Raw genomic sequence first — 19,483 nt, forward strand, 5'->3', positions numbered from 1 at the left:
CGAAAGCGCAGTTCAGGGAAATAAAATAACCAAGATAAGAGTGGCGGTGGACGCGGTAATGGGAATGGGCACGAGTACGAAGGAACGATTGCAGAACGTTTTATGATCGACACAGTCTCCCTTAGTCTGCTTTGAAATCGACACGCGATCGGAGTCCTCAGGAGGAGCGCCAACGTAAAGCGGTGACAATCGGTCACGAACAGAATCACAGTACGGTCGTTTTCTTGTAAAATGTAAGATTTTCAACAGGTGACGAAAATAGACGTTTCAAAGCATGACCAGGATTGGTAGACCAAGGCTAGTTGAGATTCGATTTTCCTTGGAGGACGCGGAGGACAGCTAGTGGACCGCGCAACTAGCCATAACTCACCCTTGATGAATAATCGAGACGAAGACCATATGAAATCGTAGACAATTTGGTTTATGGTAAGCGTTTGTTTAATTTGACGTAATGGGGCGGTGCGGGCAGATCCTTTGTTCAGAAACTTCTATGATTACGAATTAAAAATTAATAAAGACAAATTAATTTCTCTTTCTAAACACTTATTTTGATTGATTTAGTACTACTAACGTTAACTCATATTGGCCAAGTAAGAGGTTAAGCAAAGGAAGAAGATCGATCACGCAATTTTGAGATATACAACTGACAAAACGTTGCTATATGCGAGGATGAAAGTAATTTGCGTAAAACAGGAAAAAAGAACAGAATCTATACATAACCTAACTGCGCTGCTCATTGAGCAGGCTCAATTAATCGGGTAGATAGAAATCCTGGAAAATTTCGGCGACGTTCTAGTTCTAGAGTAAATTTGAACAATAGGCGATGAATCGGCACTGGTCGGTAGCGATCGGTATTAACCGGTGAGAGACGAAACTCTCGTTGACACAGTCCATCACGACGGTGTCAAGGTAACGGTCGTAGGAAGCACGTAGCGAGAGACCGTGCCGTCGTCGCGTCGCTTCCTCGTTGTTCACCTCGTCGTTGCTGTCGTCTTTCCGTCGTCTTCGTGTTCACTATCGTCAAACGTTCCATATTGTCTCGACTGACCAAGGTTCGCTTGAATTTTCATCGTGATACGACGCAAAAAGTGCGCCGGTTAATCAAGGTTCGTATGTTGGAACAGTTGATCCATTTGGATAACCAGTAAACGAGTCTTTATTTGTTTAAATGGCTAGGTTCGGTAAATGTTCGAATTACGATCTGTGATCGGCCCTACCATTGTATCGCAATTCTTTCGAGTTTGATCAAGTATAACGATTTTAATTATTACATGGACTTACATTCCGCTCATCTCGTGACCGTGTAAAATTAATAGAATTACGTTGAGGTTACGCGAAGGACAGGAGGCGAAACTCAAAGGAAGCAAATATCTATCGAGGTTGAAGCAAAATGTCAAATGGAGGAAGGACGAGAAAGAATTTAGGACGCGATAGGGGGTGAATGGATGGATGGCGGCAAATTTGATCAAGGGCGTCCCGATCGGAAATTCGACGGTATCAGCAGGTATAGTTTCGGTATCGGGTGGATTAAGTTTAGGGTATCGTCCGGCGATCGAATGCATTGTTTTCGTCAGGGTAATCGACGAGGCATGAGTCACGTAGGTACACGCGACATGTCGCGCGTTGGCGAAAACAATTTTTTGCAGACATTCGTTGGCACAGGTGTGTTGGAGCGAGAAGAGAACACCAACGAGAGAAAGGTAGATGACAGAGGTAGTCTCGCGAACCGCGTCGGCGGAGGGGGGAGAGGGATAAGAAAAACCACGCGTCGAGTGAATCGTCAGCCGGGCAATTACCGGTTCCGATTGGTTGGTTTGTCGAGCCTCTTCCACGAAATTCAGCTCGAATTCCAAGAAATCGGCCGGTGGCGCTACGCTCACCGGAATCCCTTAAGCTATTTACGCGAACGGTGTGGGCAATAAGCGTCCTATAGTCGTTGGTCCTGGACGGTGGCGGTAGCGTACAACCCACGCATACGGAACGAAACACGGAACACGGAAGAAAGAAAAGGAAGACGACGCGCCGATTCGAACGGGGTTAGAGATATAGAAACAAACGATCAAGGAGAAAGTGAAATGGCGGGAAAATATAGAAAGAGAAAATAAGGGGACTGGCATGGCGTATAGCGCGATCGAGATCATTGCGCTCCCCAATTTCGTGCGCGTCATTGACGCGACACGCTCGTCGAATTCACGATCGATATCATCGCGTTTCCTCGTAGAAATGGGCCGATACCGTATCGCCATTATTCTCAGATTTCCTGAAATTTCGCGTTTTCGCTGCCCTCGTTTCGGATGCCTTTATCCTTGACTCGTGCGTTGTGTCGTCCGCAGTTGAGTGAATATGTAAATCGTTCCGTTTTGTATTTGTTTCTACAGGAAGGATTGATCGAGTTGGAACGGTGAAGAGTGGTTATCGAAGAATCTGGACAAGATGAGACCCGACGAGGTGATACAAAACGAGAGAAAAGCGACGGAGACGATGTCCGAGACGTCGGAGGGCACAATGACGACCAGCGTCTCTGGTAAATCGGGCTTCGAGAGTCGCCAAGAATTGTTCGACATTGCGGCTGTACTTGGCATTGGCAATCCAGACGACCTGCTGCAAGAAAGATTTCGCGTTGATCGCCGAAAGTTGGAACAGATGCTTCTAGGTGAGTGGTCAGAGTCATTCGATTTCTGACCTTTTTTCTTTTTCTCTCTCTTTTTCCTTCTTATTCGATATGCGAGTTTACGATTCTCGAAAGCTACATATCGCGCGATTTAAATAGATTATCTGTTTGTAAACGGAATTAGAGAGACTGTCAAATGGTAATTGGTCACGATTAGAAATACCAGGATCGTAACGTTTATTTTGATTGAGACGCTCTACATACATATGTAGATATTTACGCCTGTGCTGAAATCGAGCGAATCACGTAAATATCAGCGATAAGTTTATCCGTTTGGCTGACGAACCAAATCAAATCGGTGTCAAAGTCGGAATTGACGTCCGAGCTGTGATCGCTGATTTCGCCCTTAATTAATATCTTCAAGCATTTCATTGTCTTTTTACGTACGATCCATCCTCGCAGATGGAATGTATCGAAAAAGAAAAAGAACAAACGGACGAGAGTTCGTTGTACCCTGACCGTACATTTTTCTTTGTTTACAGGTGATAATGACGCACCCAAGCTAGCGGACACGTTTTTTCATAACGTAAGTTGCGTTACGTCCTTCATGTCGATATCTCGATCGGTCGATCCGGTAATCAAACTCGTTTTCCGCGCGCTATATTATCTTCCCCCATTTTCTCTGGAACTCACGCAGTGTACTTTTTGTCTTCTTTGAGTGCTGTTCGTCAACGAGTTGAACAGAACACTCTACCGATCACCGGTCACCGATAAAAGATTTTTCGTTCATGCGACATCGGCAACCTATGACCTATGTCATACGAAGAATGTGTAAAAATATATACATGCAACGCGTAACACGTATCGTATTTCTGGCAATGTAATCGTGTAAGACTAACGACACCTATATTTCATTGTCCATTTTAATTTAAAATACATAATACAATTTGCGTGGACGGAAGGTCAGCCTTAAATTTGTTGTCATCGTCATTGTTGCGGACTCGGACTACGCCTTCCGTGCGTCTCGCTGTGACTCGTTGCTCGAAATATTCGATGGCATCGACAACTAGTCGCTCCGTCGCTGCTCCCATTTTTGGTATTAACTCTGTCTTAACTTGAGATTAAACCTATCGTGCAACGTTTGAATCATCGCATTGTTTTCGTTCGCGATCTTACTCGATTTTTGAGGATTTTTATCGGAACGCGTATTTACTCGAGTCTCTTCTCGAGAAAAACGAATGTAGGGTACGCAAGACGGGTAAGAGCCGTGGAAAGAACGATGGCGAAAAACGTCACGGATTTCGCGAGCAGCGTTCGTAGCACAGAGTGTTGCGACCTTGCGATTATACGAAACCAAACGGAGCTATTTCTGTACAGTTTTCTTTGATGCTGTTGCTGGAGCGGCAGATAATTGTTGTCCTATCGAGTCACCGCTCGGTGTTTTGGCTTCGAGTCGAAAGTTTTCTCTTTTCTACTCGCCGATCTTTCGAATTCACCTTTCGCGGACCATTAACGTTTACGTTCTACTTGGAGTCAAGCTTGCATCTGGAAGGCGTATCCGAGAACGAAAGACATATGACATGTTCCTCTCTCCTCGGTAAAAGCGATGGTCGTGAGATAATAGATGATACGCTTGTCGCGTAGAGCGTAGTACACCTGCGAATAGTTGGAACAACGATAAACGCGTGTTGTGTAGGACGCATAGACGAATGCAGGGAACGCAAAACGTTTGCCGTCGTGTTCGAAGGCAACGTTCGCGCTTATCCTTATCGTTGACACGTTGCGTAAAAGGGGCCCTGGAAATACACCGCCCGATTATTTATAGACCGGCATTACTCGACTCGCCGCTACACACTCAATCTCGCTCCTCCGAAGCTCTACGTCAAAACATTTTTTCGTGTTGGTGCTGTCGGGTTTGCTGAATTATCTGTCCTCGTCTCTTTTCGTTTTCAAATCTCCCTATGAATCTAAAACGGTTTTACCTCTGTCGATCGGGTTGCCATTCAAACTTTTACGATGGTGCCTGCTCGCAAAATGTATCTGATGCGCTTCCAGGTAACCCTGCTCGGAGGAGATTCACGCGTTCCATCGAACGACCGACCGTGAAACTTTCCGGCCGTGTTACTTCCACGTATGTATTTCTCATGTCTAGTCTCGCTTAGTTTCGTTTCACTCACACTAGCTTACACTGGTTCATTCGAATCTGATTGCGTGTTCACGTTTGCATTCGCTTTTGCACATCGTTAGATTTTATCGATTGTTGTCGGCACAGATGCGCGTCTGTGATCTATTAATAGGATTTCGCGTGTAACGCAATCAATGAACCGAACATCAAAGAAGTCGAGAACAGGTCTCCAGGTAGTAGCCGCCCGAAAACGGAGTCAAAGTTTCGTAGGTGAATCGTACGGATGAATCGTGCAGAAAACTACCTGTTCTTGTATTCGGCTCTTTAAATCGTCGCGGGAGAGAGAGAAGAAAGGAGAAGGCAATGGAAACAGGCGGAAACGGCTGAGATGTTCTGGTGCATGGTTGGAGTATAGTCGCGATCGGGTCGCGTTACTTCGTTTCTGTTCTGTCGTTTCTCCGCCGAGGCAATAGTGGAGGGAGTACGGAACTCCGGAGGAACGGAGACAGCTAGAGTCGCGACGACGACGAGTGGGAGGCGGTTCACCGAGCCGTCCCGTTACATTATATGCTGTTAGTCAGTCAGTCGTGCCAGTGATCCGGACGCGGTAAAAGCGAGAGACGACGTGGCCGTTCCGAACATCGTTCTTCCAACCAGACAACCGGTCACGTTGAAAAGCGCAGCGAGTGTCGTCGGCATCGTTTTCGTCATTTTCCTGGTTGCGGTTTCGTTCGCAAACTGCCTCAATTAAAATTCCAAGTTCGATTTGTGCACAAACTTAGCTACCGCGTTACCGATAACGCGATCGGATCGGGTGTACGAATCGCATGTGAAAAGTGTACGTGAACGTTGGTTCGATTAACCGGCAGCCGATCCAGAGAACGAGCCGAGCCCCCGATCGAATCTGCATCGAATTTCAAGATCGGCGACGATTCCGACGAAAAAAGAAACTCGTGGAAGGATTTTGGAGAAATTTTAGGAGGAAAAGATCGAAATAAAAATCATCGATGGTCGACGGTTGTTGATGTGTCGGCTCATCAATCGCGCGTATCGGGTAGCCGCGATGAAGTGAACGGATAACACAGCGCGGCGCGGCGTGGCGCGGCGGGACGTTTCGCGGCTCTCGACAGTCGTGGCAGTGAAAGTACGTCACCCGGAGCTGTCTCCGCTCATTCGAGATTCTTTCTACTCCGCTCTCGATCCGAACGGGTTTTCTCGTCGCCGAAGAGATCGCACAACGATCATGCCCCTGCTGTAACATTTCGAACAACCATACGAACAGTGACTGTGATATAAGTGCCGGAAACGTAGCTCTTCTTTCCTCCGAGTTCGTTCCGTCTCTTTCTTTTTCTCTGCTGCTGATTCACCGACGACGATTCATCGACTCGCCAAATCGAACTACGAAGTAATCAGGATCGATACCGATCGAGATACCATCACCACTCGACAACGATGACCGTGGTAATTTTCGATACCGGACCGTATTTACAATTTTCTTCGACGACCTCGCGATTCTCTGATAGTTCGTATGTGTGCGTGCGTGGCGTCGAGCACGAACGCTCGAAACAGTTGATTGCGATTAAATGCAATTTTTTGATGTATTGCAGATTATGGAGGAAACAAACACCTTCGTTACGTGGCCGTCTCGTCTAAAGATCGGAGCAAAGTCGAAGAAAGGTAAGTGCGCGCCTGCGCGACTTCGCACGTACTTCGAAGCACGTCCGCCGATCGGAATTGCATTTAGACGATCGAAAACTTAGATCGAAATTTTCGACACGTGTCGCAAATGGCAAATATTTTGCTAGAAACGAGCCGATAGAAAATATTGGAGTGCGGTGCGAGAGCTAAACACCCGGAAACGATACGTGAGCTAACGACGCTATGCGGTGCGACGTGACACAACCTAAGTAAGTAGGTTCGACGACACTGTCGACCTTGAAGGGTCGGCGGATCCACCGATCGTTTCCTGATTTGCTTCGGCTTCTCCTTCTCTTCGGTTCGATCGTGTCTACTGTTTATCATTTACCGACCGAACCTTGTTACATATACACGGCATGCGATTACGCGAGTAGTTGCGTTGCCTTGGCTCGACAGCTGACGCTGGCTGTTATCGTGTATTTTCTTACGTCTATTTGCAGCTCGTGTATGCGAATTCTCGCGTTGCACGTTCTTCCACAGCGCCACATGTTCGCCGTGTTTTCGCGTTCTGATCAAACGGGAGCTCGTAGTCTACGACTTGCGAGCACCGACGATCTTGTTCCGCCTAGCGGACAGTCGTGCTTCTATTTACAACCTAGAAACTAGGAACTAAGAATTTGTGGAGCTCGTTGCCGGCTCCACCGATGACGGCTTCGATTCGTCGCGATTACGCGACTCGTTCCTGAACGTAGGCTCGATAATTAGAGCGCACCCATTAATCGAAAGTGATTACGAAACGACTCGTGTGCTTGCTCTGGCGCAGCAGTGCATGTCGGCGAAGTAAAACGCGTTTCCCAGTGCGTGTCGGACGCATCGAAATCGCTAGACGAAATTCGTCCGATGAACGGAAACGTTTTGCGTTTCGATCGTTTGCTCGTTTGCCAGTAGTCTTCCCTCACGTACCTCTCGCCATGGAAACTTTTCGGTGATTCATCCCTCCCTCGTGACTTGAACAGCTGTTTACCGTCCCTTCTCCTCCGAAACTGCTCTGCCACCGAAGGAACCTATTGTGCATGATAAATCGCGTAATACGGTATAAATAGTCTTACCTCCTACCGATTTTCTACCTCCACTACGACGAGCTTTGCCGCCCCTGGACAACGTTTCTTTCATTGCCAGAACGTAAACCAACGATCGTCACTTTTTCAGAGCTTCGAACGTTGCTGTGTAACGACGTCATTCTTTCCCAAAGAACTGAGAAATCAGTTTTTCTAATTCAGTCGAGTATCGTACACGTGTACGTACATTGGTTTACAACGCGGAGGTAGTGACACTCAATGATGGAGCTACATATTCTACTTTCGAGTCTTTAAAAGGTCGAGTGCGAGGTCAATTGTATCCGTATTCGTATTCGTATTCATGCTTGTATCCGTATCCGCATCCGCATCCGCATTCGCATTCACATTCGTATTTCCTACAGCCAAATGTGAAATAATGTAAGGATTTCTTCGCCGTGAATTTTTCCATTGATAAGCATACTTACGTATACATGTCGCGGTTGTTCACGAGAGAAGTTTATCGTAAAGTCTCGTCCAGATTAATCAACTTGTCCTTTCAACTTTCTATCCTTGTTGTTACAAGTAGAATGTGAATGTTTATGCATTTATGCATGCATCTTTATTCATTTAAAGATGTAAAAACGTAAATAATATATAAAAATACATATATAAAATATCCAAGGTTGAACGTTCGTAACAATATTTAGTGTGCGATTCTTTAATTGAATTCGTCATATTTAAAATATAAAAAAGTTTCCATAAACATCCACGATCCACCTATTAGAAAAATCATCATGTCACTTGAATTCTCGAGTAACTCGATTAATATGACTAACCAATCGAGATATCAATGACGGCAACGTGGAACGTCGACGAATATTTTTATACGAAATAAAAGTCTTTTATTTTTTCTTGAGCTTCGATCCATTTTCAGCGATAATCGCACGTATCGTTGATCGATAATATCGTGAATAACAAGTGGTTGTGTATCTGAGCCGCGAGAATTAGCGAATTTGCGTTTGAGTCTCACTGTGATGTAGCGAATGAAGTCTAATTTAATTTCGGTCAGCCTGTTAACCGGAAAAAGTTAAAGTCGGAGAAAGAGTTGACAAAATAGAAAGGTTGCGAAAGTGGGCTCGCGATACGCGTGATGAGATTTATCGTCGATTGCATAAAAACGATACGTTGGTCGTCGAGATAACTCGATTACCACGAAATGTTTGGTCGTTCACCTAACGTGCCGAACGACTTTAAATCCCGATCCTTTTCCTTTTTCTTTCGAAAGAGCGTTCTCCTTGAGCGAAGCAGGTAGAGTAGAAGTAGAGGTTTACGCACAGACAAAAACTAGCGTGCGATTTATCGGTGTTAGGTTACGTAACCCGCGAAGGACTATATCAGCGAAAATGGTCACTGTTGCTTGTATCTCGATAATCGATCGCTTGTTCGGTTTCTTCTCGCGAAACGAGCGAATCGACGACCGCGATCTAGCGTCCAGCGTTATCTTTGCCTTTGCTGTGCAGCTAGGAGACCACGCGCGGCGGAGATTCGCGAAGGTCGCCCGCGCGGTCGTTCGCGATCTATTTCTGGGTCACCGTTTCGATTCGGCCCGAGTTTTCTCCTCTTAGCAACCGGCTTGGTCCTCGCCATCCTCTCTGTATCCTCGCTATTTTTATGCGAATTCACCGGCGAGTATCGATTTTTTTGGAAAGCTCCGTTTGCACGGAATCCAGCCTCTGCAACCGGACGAAGTGCAACAAGGAAACGAACGAATTACGCCTCTTGGGAAACGATCCCTTCCACGAGACCAATTACGAAATACTCTTTACGCCTCGGTCGCGTTTGCTCTTTGCGCTTCGCTCTCTTTACTCGTGCATTCGTCTCTGTCTGCATTTAGAGAGAAAGAGAGAGGAATTCGATCGAACTAAACTGTCGGTTCGATTCGATCATCGGTGAACGATTGTTGCGTTCAAAGTACGTATTTCTGAACGTCGTGTCTGTGTCATAGTCTTCGAATTCGATGTGTTCCGTACCCAGGAAGAAAAGCATATTCGAAGAAGCGGCGCTCAGAGAATATTAAAAGCCTCTTGGTAATCGGTGACTCGGTGCCAGTTCGGTGCCGCTGTAGAGCTCAGCCGGTTCTGGTGGCTCGGTCGATGCGCAAGAGCTGCTCACCGATCGCGATCCCTCGTAACCCGCAACTCGAAGGGGGGACATATTGTCGCATTGTTATATAGTAATTCGTTTCTTTTACAGATCCGCATATAAAGGTCGCGGGTCGACCCGATGACGTACGAGCCGCAAAGGAGAAAATAATGGAAATTCTGGACACGAGGGTAAGCAGCATTTTTCCACTGTTTTCGTCGTAGTCGTTTCGTTTCGTTGGTTTCGTGAACCATTCGCGGACGAGTCGGTCGCCGAGGGTATCATCGAGCGAACAACGGAAAAGAGAGATAAAAGCGTGCGATCTCGCGACTGGTGTCACGGGCGATTTGCTGCTGTTTACCGATACATTACGTCACTCGCGAGCTGCGAGATTAGCGGTGACCTCGTCGATCGAAATTCGACTTTCAGCGGCATAGAACCGATCGAATCCGCGTGTCGTACAAACATTTCTTCACTCTTATCACAGATAATCCATCGAATGATAAAAAGCTCGCGCGTTGTGCGCAGCGAGACCTCTATAACGACACGGTGCGATGTAACGTAACTCGATGCAACTGCTCGGTGTATTCGATCATACTGGACGATGGAAACGTTCGACGTTACTCGCGCGCGAATTGTACATTTCTTACCGGTCCAAACGATCGGGTGCGGCGAATGCGCGCAAGCAACGATCTCCTTCGTTTTCCTTTCAATGCCCTTTTTCAAAAAAAAGTCGAATTAACGCGAGGTCGCTGCACTATTCCGTTTGCATGAAACTGTCGTTTTATTTTTCCATTTCGCATCGTGAAACTTTCGCCGACTTGTATCAATATCTTTGGCAGTCTGACTGTTTTTCTCGTTGGTCGCAAGGTACTACGGAATCATTAGAAAGAAAGGGATGTAACCGCAACGCATAGGAAGAAGGTATTCTATTTATACAGGCAGACGGAGCCCCGCGAATTCCTCGTCGAGAAAGCGAGACGTCATGCGAACCAGTCTCGCTCGCGTTAACCGACCGGCCGAATCGGCCGCCTTGTATTTCCTTGCCACGTACCGTTATCTCCAACTCCAACGTAACACAGTCCTCCACCGGCCGTGCAAACTGCTCTTTCCTTCTCGCTCACCGTCTCCCACTCATTTTCCGCCTCCCGCTTCGATACACACTCCCTCATCCACTCTCTGCGCCACATCTCACCACATGATATAGTAATGTGCCGTATCGTACCGCACCGCATCGACTTTGCTCGATTCCGATCGTTTCGAATCGCTTCCAACGAAACGAAGAGTAGACGGAATTTCTCGGACATCTGCGTATGTACTTACAAACCTGTTGCTCTGACGATCGAACGCCGCGAATGTCGCACGATTTCATAAGTAACAACCTCGTCATGGCTGTTCCTCGTTGGAACGTGAGATACGCAGCGAAATCACGCGAATTTAGCACGATCGAGGCAAATAAGAGGCAAGTAGCAATTTTCCAGAATGCGTAGGGAACGTTCACCTTTACGCTAGTCGTAACCTGAACGAATTCGAATCGCGTAGCCTTTTACATAATATTCGATAGACGGTCGGACGATCGGGATCGCGTGCATATTGCGTCGAGTACAAAATTCAACACATCGCGTTACGTGAAGAGTTTAACGGCTTCCTAACGTCGTGGGCGATGCGTAATTTTCCATTAGTTTCTACGTTGCTCGATGCCGCTGTTTATCGAAATTTATCTTTCTCGTCGCGCTATCCGCAGTTTCGGCCGACTTCGTCGTTGAACCGTGCTCGCGCTTCGCTCCGATACACGCCGCGTCGATCGATCTCGCGATCTTCGCACGCAACGCGTTAAACGCCTGCTACGCCAGTAACGGGAACCTCGAAAACATCGACGACGATCTTTCGTTTCGATTGCAGCAAAGTAACAGAGTAACTATGAAGTTGGACGTTAGTTACACGGACCATTCGCACATCATTGGAAAGGGTGGACTAACGATTAAACGGGTGATGGAGGAAACTGGATGCCATATCCATTTTCCAGACAGTAATCGAAGTAATCATCAGGAGAAGAGCAACCAGGTGTCGATTGCGGGAGAAATGGAGGGAGTCGAACGTGCCCGTGCTCGTGTCAGGGTAAGTCGAGAGATTCATCTCGATCGTGTCTGACAGATCTCGATATACCTTTTCCTCCGGCTTAATGTACGTTCGTTATACCTATCGATCGGTTTGTCTTTGCAGAATCTTACGCCTCTAATCTTCTCGTTCGAGTTACCAATCATGAGTGCGTCGCAAACAGTGCCTGATTCCACTTCGCCGTACGTAGTTAAAATTCAGGAAAAATACAACGTTCAAGTGATGTTTCGTACCAGACCAAAATTGCATGCTACTTTGGTCGTTGTCAAAGGTTGCGAATGGGAGGTATCTCAAGTGAAAGAAGCGACCGTGCTTCTAATTCACTACATGTGCCAAAACTTAGCTGTAAGTACGATCGTCCTCTCTTTCTGTTATCGCCTTTGCAGGATCCGATTTATTCGAATCTCATTCCTCATCCGAGTAGAGTCAAATACAAGTACAAATGTCGATGGAGATTTCGCCGCAACATCACAGTATCGTATTGGGGAAGCAGAGCAGTAATTTGAAGATGATCATGCAACGCACAGGCACTCAAATAATGTTCCCAGATGCCGGAGATCCGAACATTCCTAGCTTAAAGAAGAGCAACGTTACGATCACAGGTGGCATCCATAACGTTTACTTGGCTCGACAACAGCTAGTGGTAGGTCATGTTGTCCGCGTGATTCGATTTTCTTATCGTCAATCGGTGAACCGTTTATCTGTTCGGTTATATTTTTTTCCTTATACTGACTTGTCTCTTCTTCTCAACGCACTCTCTGCCTCTCTTCCTCTTCCGTACATGCAAAATACACATATATCATACCGTTAACAACATTGGTCCGATAACGTCATTTCTGTTTGTGAATCCGGTTTACGATGACGTAAAATGATATCTTGTAAAAGCAGAGGAAATTTTTCTTCAGGGTTCCCTGCCTTTGGTCCTAATGTTCGACCTTCCTGAGGACTCGATGTCTTCGGTAGATAGCGAGAACGTTTCCCAACTAATGCAGTCGTTGGACGTGTTCATAAACGTGAGGCACAAGCCGAAGCAGAGTACGCTTTCCGTGATCATCAAAGGAATCGAACGAAATGCTAGCAATATTTACGAAGCGAGGAAGCAGCTTTTAAGCCTGGACGAGCCCAGAGTGCACGCCGAGATACCGGCTACCTATCACATTCCAAACGCTGGTAATATTTTCCAAGGAAACTCTACTGGCAATGGCTCCAGTGAGTATGATTCGATTGATTTCACTGACTCGTTCAGCGATACGCTTTCTAACGATTCGTCAAGTCGATGAAATGTTAATGTTTAATCGATCGTGGAAATATGATTCGTAGGTCCCAATAGTTTAGTCAGCAGTCTATCGGACAATTTGTCGAGCATATTAACGGTGAACACACAGAATTCTCCATACTGCGTATCGCCTGTTCCTCATTCGCCAAATCCGATGGCCTTGTCGCCTCATTGGGGTCATTTACCACCATTACCGTCCATCTTTTCGCCACTGCCGCTTCATCACTCTTATCCATATCCACACCTTAATCACCTATTGACGACGCAGCACGTAATGCATAACAACGGGATGCCTCCTCATTCACATGGACTGCAAAATCACGCTTTTACCGGTATCGGACAACTTCATTCGAATGGGCCTGTAGGCTTCCACAATACTCACGGATTGAACGGTAATTCGTTAGTGGAAAGCAAGGAAGGTAGCGGTGAGTTTTATCATTTTTCTTATTTTCTCACATTCGATATATATTTTTAAATGTGATTGCTTTTACGACCCGCTATGTCCTTTCCATTAAAAATATTTTCTCTTATTTTTGTTTAACCGCAGCTTATTCGTCGTTGAGCAGCGTTTCCAGTTCTCTATCTAGTCCAGCTATCAGTCCGCGTAACATATCTCCGGTCAATCCTATCGAGAGTAGTCATAATATAGGTGAGTGCTCGGCAAACGCCCCCCTTGAAATTGACAGAAGATTATCATTCTGGACTGGACTTTTTCGTTCGACAGATTTATCCAGCATGTTGTCCGATATTACGGTACCCGATCGTCGTGCGCCGGGTTGTGAGAAGAAATCGCTGGAAATGGCTGTGCAACAGAATCTCGTTCCCTTCGATTACGAGCAGAAAAAGATACTAGCGGCGAAAGTGATTCAAGGGAAACCAAGTACCAACGATTTTCGTGTTCCTACTTCCGCTTGGTCCGGCTACGGACTCAGTCAATCTATTCCTCCCATAAATACGAGCGACATAAAGAAGGTAAGCGTACCTCTTAGGTGTCGATACAAATCGGTGAGTCGAAAACAATATTGGCAAGTTCCTTTTAGCCGCAGGAATCTACCACCTCCCATCCATCTGATTTATGGAAGGAACCAACGACGCCGGTATTCAGCAGAGAGATTGACTTTGGAATCGGATCCGGTAAAGACCGTGTTGGACAGATCGGCTTAAGTTCCAACTACATGGAGCATACGCCCACTTCGCATTTGAATAAAATTACATCCCACCGGTACGACGACTTAACCAGCATGTTGGTTAGCGTTGGATTGGAAAAGTATATTCGTAAGTAAAATTATTATTCGCTGAATTTTTGGGTCTGTAACTTTTGGCTTTTGCTCGTTAATCGGCCTCGACGCTAGATATACGCACGGAAACGTGAGATTTCCTGTAAGCGTTAAATGCGTAGATCTGACGTGAATGTGGCGGCTAAAAATCGCTTATAATAATAATATAACGTGGCGTTTTAACGCTAACGTTCAATGCTTATGGTAAATCCCATCTTCGTCTTGCTTGTTCACCTGCTCGCTCACATCGTTCTATACGTTGCTTATTTTCTGTTTGCTAGGCCTGTTCACATCTCACGAAGTGGACATGGCTACATTTCCATCTCTGACGGAAAAAGATCTATGCGAAATCGGGATAACCGCTTGGGGTGCAAGGCGTAAAATAATGTTATTAATCGCTGGTACGTAAACGGCTATCTCATTGGTAGCGATTTCGTACGTCAATTAATTTTAATACTCACCCGAACATCTGTACGTTTTCAGAAATGAACAAACGTACTAGTCCATTCTGTGGTAGCGCTGCTCCTGGTGCGGAACGCAAAACGACCACGTCGTCGACCTCGTCGTCGATGGAGAAATGCAATCTGGATACCAAATGGTAGTAGGGACGAAACATGTCACGAGTCTCGCAAAATTCGTGAGAACGAATACAAAGAATTTAGACAGGACCGCGTCGTACTTAAAATTAGCCTCGCGTTCGCACGCAGACTCGATTGCGTTTCAAGATGCTCGAACGAGAATCGAAATCGAGATCGAAATCAAATCACGCGAGCCCTTTCGCCGACTCGACAGTAGGATCAAGTTATAATTAGTATGTTAATTTGCGATTCTAGGCACCGAAAGAATAGGCGGATGATTCTTTTTGTGGTCAAGGACCGTTTGCTTTTTTTTTTTATTTTTTTCCCTGCAGTCCTCGATTCACGCGGTCGAAAGGTGCCTTAGGTTAAGAAACTCGTTACTACTTTCGTTTCGTTAGCTTTTTTTTTATGTTGCTAATGGTCTTTCTATCGTGGTCGCGCGATATTCGACGAATCGATATGGTTTTCATATTATTTTGTACGGAGCGCGAAACACGATGCTCCGGGAGTCGTAGTGTCGTTCGACACGTTGTATCATATATGTTTTTGTGTAACGGTGAAGAGTTCGTAATAGGACTGAACGATAGGCGTATACAGTATCTATAAATTAACGATAACGGTTCAATTAGTATAGCAAAGTGCGGAAAAACGAGGCTTTGAAGCTCGATATGCGCGATGGGCGTAGGATATCCCGTACGTTCGGCGACCTGTCGCTTTAGGGAAGTTAAAATATTTAATCTCGACTAAGCTCGAAACTCGGCAGAAACGTAGAACCTAAGCTGGCAACCGAGACGAAAATGCGAACTCACGTGAAGATAAAGCGAAAAGAAGAGCACATGGTCATGTTTCTCTCGGTTTTCGCGAGTTTCGGATTTTCTCGCAGTAGCCGCGTTTTCGAGTTTTACAATGTAATAAAGTATTTATTATTCACTCGCGAAAGACGTCGAACGTACAAATGCGAATGATTTTTCCACGAAGAGGATCGGAGGGGGCGATTGAACGTTCGGGGGTATTTCGAGTTGTGTCTTTTTCACCGTATTACGATCGATCGTTTTACAGGAGAAACGACTTTCCCGAATTACCCTTGAAACTATAATTTGAGTCTATACTCAGCTATACCGCTAACGTGCAATGCCTGCCGAACGATTCTGCAGCTAAATTATTTTCAATAATCGGTCGTCGTACGAGTGCATCGTGATTCCTCTTCTTTTCTTCATTTTCTTTTCTGTCTCAACATCCGTGTACTTGATAAACATACGGGGAACGAGAATATTTTTGTTAAAACAAGCTGCACGTTGTGGTCCGTTTACACAGTAGTCGTTTTACGAAAGTAAGATACTCGTGTTCTACGTAAATTATTAATATTTTAAATCTTTTTTTTTTCTTTTTTTCTGAGTATACTCGTATATGGATGAAATGAAAGCGTTCGGCAACGAGCTCATGCTCTGCTCGCTACGATCGACAATATTTAAAAATGTAAACACCTTCAAATATCAATTTATCGCGATTTAAGTGATCGATCGATTTGTCGGTGCGACTAGCGATATAAATTATTGTTTATCGCGTGTCAAGAAAAATATTCAGAATATCGTCTCGATGAAACTTATCGAGAATGCCTAACGAGTCGAACGATTTTATCGTTAATAGTTCTTGACTAAGTCTTTTGTGAAATCTTTTTAAGCATAAATTATTGTTGTTTGGTGCGGCAAAATCGCATGCTTGAAAATGATCGAAATGTTAGAAAAGGAATACATGCTATGTGTACTTTATGCGTACGAATGTATGCGCGCGCGTATGTGTGTGATGTAACAAGACTGTACCCGATCGTCCCTGTTACTCGTGTTTGTGTCGAACATTAACCGTTTTCTTTGATAAAATTCGATTCGAATTTGATTTTCTTCGTCCGATCATTACACCGGTCGGATAACAAAGATCGTGTACCTATCCCATGCTTTCGTAGCGGAGAATTATCGTTCTTGTTTTCGCGATAGAGATGGGACGTCGCAGAACGATTTTGTCGTAACGACTATTGTTGTTTCCGAGGAAAAGCTTGATCGATGACCGCAAGATTCCTTTTACTGCGAATCCACTCGTGTCCTTTCTATTATTTGTATTTTTACGCTGCTCGAGATACTTACACGATCGATCGATGCTCGACGACTTTTTTTTTAGAGAGATGCGTTACGCTGTTCTTCGATGTTCCTATCTAGAAAATATAGGTATATGTATATATGTATATACACATGAACACACATACGTACCGTACGTATGTGCATGTAGGTACGTGCATCAGCTGATTTTGCGGGATTTAGCAGATCAATTAGTTGCTAAAACGATTAGAATTAAAAGGAAGAAAAGAAGAAGAAAGGTAAAAAAGAAACGATGATAGGTAAGGAAGCGACAACGAAGCATTCGATACCTAGCCTTCGAACATCACGGTACAGGTCGTATCGTTCGTCTTATTTCCTGTCTTCTTCCTGACACGTTGCATATGGCAAATTTCTTGACGCATATTTCTCTTTCTCTTTCTCTCCTCCTCGATCTGTCTGATACGCAAAAGCTGAAAACCTTTTCTTGCTGACGAATTTTATTTCTTTCCTATTTGTACGAAAGGAAAGAAAGAATAACGAAACGAAATACGGATACAAGATTCGCCAAGGAGAAGAGAAATTGAGAGACGAACATACAGTAACAATCCAGCGAGATCATTCGACTGACCGAACATGCCTTTCTGGAGCATGTTTCCACGCGCAGTGTAATAATAGTATCGATATAGTACGATGCGTATTCCGAAAGACGCTTCGTTTGTAAAAACGTGAATACCTATCATGATGGCAATTTAATCGTGCGCCGTAAAACGTTTCTTAGAATCGATGAAATACGATCCGGGTGAATCATATTTTCGGAGACTAACGAATAAAATGAAATATACCATGTTCCGCCTTGTTACGAAACGTTAGGTGTTTTAATCTTGTCTACTTTGCTGATGCGATCTCGCCAAGTTTCTTTCGCTAAGCGAAAAGAGTGACGTGCCTAACAACATTTTTACTACGATTAACGGATTCAGTACTACAGCAGGATATGGTTGTTAATTACACCTACGTATATATACGTCAGGTGATCGTACAAGGTATAGTCACGGTACGTCTTTTTAAGTCTTCGAACAATTTTTGTCAACGAATATCAATCGAATCGTTGGAACGGCTGGTGCGATCGCACGCTCGCGCAACTTACCTATTACTGTAGAGAATAAGCAAACATTCCAATCAAGATTAGAGCGCAACCGAATCGAGATATCGAAGAAACCGAGTGGACGAAAAGAATTCAAACGTGTCCATCCGAATGTTAGCAGGTAATGAATGGACGTGCCCGCCCATCGTGCAAGTAAAACGACTTAATGAATAAACCAACGACCAATCTATGTAACGCATATTGCCGCGAATATACGAAACGGAAAACATTTTACGATAAGGCGGCATGATATTTTTATACGGTAATCCAGTTATTCCGATAAGCAAGGAGTATATCATATACCAGATCCATCATCGTTTCGTTTCGAAGGAAACACCGAATAAATCGTAACGTTGTATGAAAGCAGATAGAGAGAATTTTGTATTGGTATTTTTAATAAAAAAGAAAAAAATAAAACACAATGCATGTACAATCGTATGTATAAATATAAATATATGTATATGTATATGTATATATATATATATATCTGTATGTACAAAATGTTTGTTTATTGGTATAAGACGGAGAACGTTAAAATGCCGTGTTCGACATTTCTCGTTTGCTGGAGGTCGAAGAACTGGCTTCGTACGTTTTCATACTAGTAGCGTAGAGTCGCGTGCTACACTCGGGACACTGAAACTCGACCATCACGGTGAAGTGAGCGTTCAAACAGTAGTAGCAAAAAATATGCTGACAACCCGCGTGTACCGGTAGAATCGGTGTATCGGTGCAATATGCGCACTTGGTGGACAAGTTCATGGTCGGTAATATGCCTTGTAAGTCGACGGCCTTTGACCGCGTGAATAGCTTCTTCATCGTGTGCTTTAAGTAATGGAAATTGACCATGGGCAAGCTGATAGTAAACAATTCCATCAAACCGTGCCATAGCAGTTCTCTGGTCATGTACGAGTAGCCGATGTTCCTCGGTTTGTGAACAGTTGTGGAAGAACTCGCGATCCCGAGTATATATTCGACGATACGAGGCTGCGTCCCACGATGCATAAAGATCAACAAGTTTATAAACTCGAAGAGCCTCAAAACGTTCGCGACACGATCGAGTAAAATGGTGAAACGACGATTCGCGCCACTATCGACGAGTTTATCTTGTACATACGCCGGACCGATCGTTGAAAGCATGTAGAGAATGGACTTTGTGCTTGTAATGTTTTCGTAATGCAAATTGAGCAGTTGCTGACCAAATGTCGATTTTCCGTGGCGCAGCGAGAAATTCCATATGAAAAATTTGAGGAGCGCGTCGATCTCGGGTTGCCATCGATCGATCTTCTCTATCTCTTGATACTTGCCGATTTCCCTGGCTTGATTCCTAAGCACTTTGTAGATTTCCTCGTCTAACTGCACCGCATCAATCTGATTGATTCGAGAGACGTAAGGTGATGTCGGCATCTCCAGAGGTGATTGATCGTAGGTT

At 44.9% G+C, this 19,483-nt stretch overlaps 2 protein-coding genes across 6 annotated transcripts; one reads left to right on the plus strand and one right to left on the minus strand.

Moving 5' to 3' along the window:
- The first annotated feature begins 876 nt into the window (after positions 1 to 876).
- BicC (protein bicaudal C) lies at positions 877 to 18,487 on the plus strand. 5 transcript variants are annotated; one of them, XM_069113687.1, is made up of 15 exons: positions 877 to 1,106; positions 2,379 to 2,653; positions 3,154 to 3,197; positions 6,344 to 6,413; positions 9,686 to 9,765; positions 11,477 to 11,692; positions 11,798 to 12,037; positions 12,117 to 12,335; positions 12,598 to 12,901; positions 13,013 to 13,393; positions 13,516 to 13,617; positions 13,693 to 13,940; positions 14,015 to 14,243; positions 14,527 to 14,646; positions 14,729 to 18,487. In XM_069113687.1, exons 2-15 carry the CDS (start codon positions 2,434 to 2,436, stop codon positions 14,845 to 14,847), a joined length of 2,592 nt encoding a protein of 863 aa, XP_068969788.1. In that variant the 5' UTR covers positions 877 to 1,106; positions 2,379 to 2,433; the 3' UTR covers positions 14,848 to 18,487. The 5 variants fall into 5 exon arrangements, with proteins under 5 accessions (XP_068969788.1, XP_068969786.1, XP_068969787.1 ...); XM_069113685.1 differs by having other exon boundaries at positions 878 to 1,106; positions 14,009 to 14,243; XM_069113686.1 differs by lacking the exon at positions 877 to 1,106 and adding an exon at positions 1,877 to 2,036 and having other exon boundaries at positions 14,009 to 14,243.
- Positions 18,432 to 19,458, minus strand: Pex2 (peroxisomal biogenesis factor 2). The gene has a single exon (XM_069113734.1). The coding sequence runs from the start codon at positions 19,456 to 19,458 to the stop codon at positions 18,586 to 18,588; it is 873 nt and encodes a 290-aa protein (XP_068969835.1). The 3' UTR covers positions 18,432 to 18,585.
- Positions 19,459 to 19,483: the final 25 nt, after the last annotated feature.

Source organism: Bombus flavifrons, chromosome 5 (assembly GCF_040668555.2).
Source record: "Bombus flavifrons isolate JBK064 chromosome 5, iyBomFlav1_principal, whole genome shotgun sequence".
Taxonomy (NCBI): domain Eukaryota; kingdom Metazoa; phylum Arthropoda; class Insecta; order Hymenoptera; family Apidae; genus Bombus; species Bombus flavifrons.

Excerpts from the sequence above, each read along its gene's own strand:
- BicC (XM_069113685.1), top strand. The coding sequence starts at position 2,434 with ATGAGACCCGACGAGGTGATACAAAACGAGAGAAAAGCGACGGAGACG. Across the intron at positions 13,618-13,692 it reads CGAGAGTAGTCATAATATAG|ATTTATCCAGCATGTTGTCC; the intron begins GTGAGTGCTCGG and ends TTCGTTCGACAG. Across the intron at positions 14,647-14,728 it reads AATAATGTTATTAATCGCTG|AAATGAACAAACGTACTAGT; the intron begins GTACGTAAACGG and ends GTACGTTTTCAG.
- Pex2 (XM_069113734.1), bottom strand. The coding sequence starts at position 19,458 with ATGCCGACATCACCTTACGTCTCTCGAATCAATCAGATTGATGCGGTG.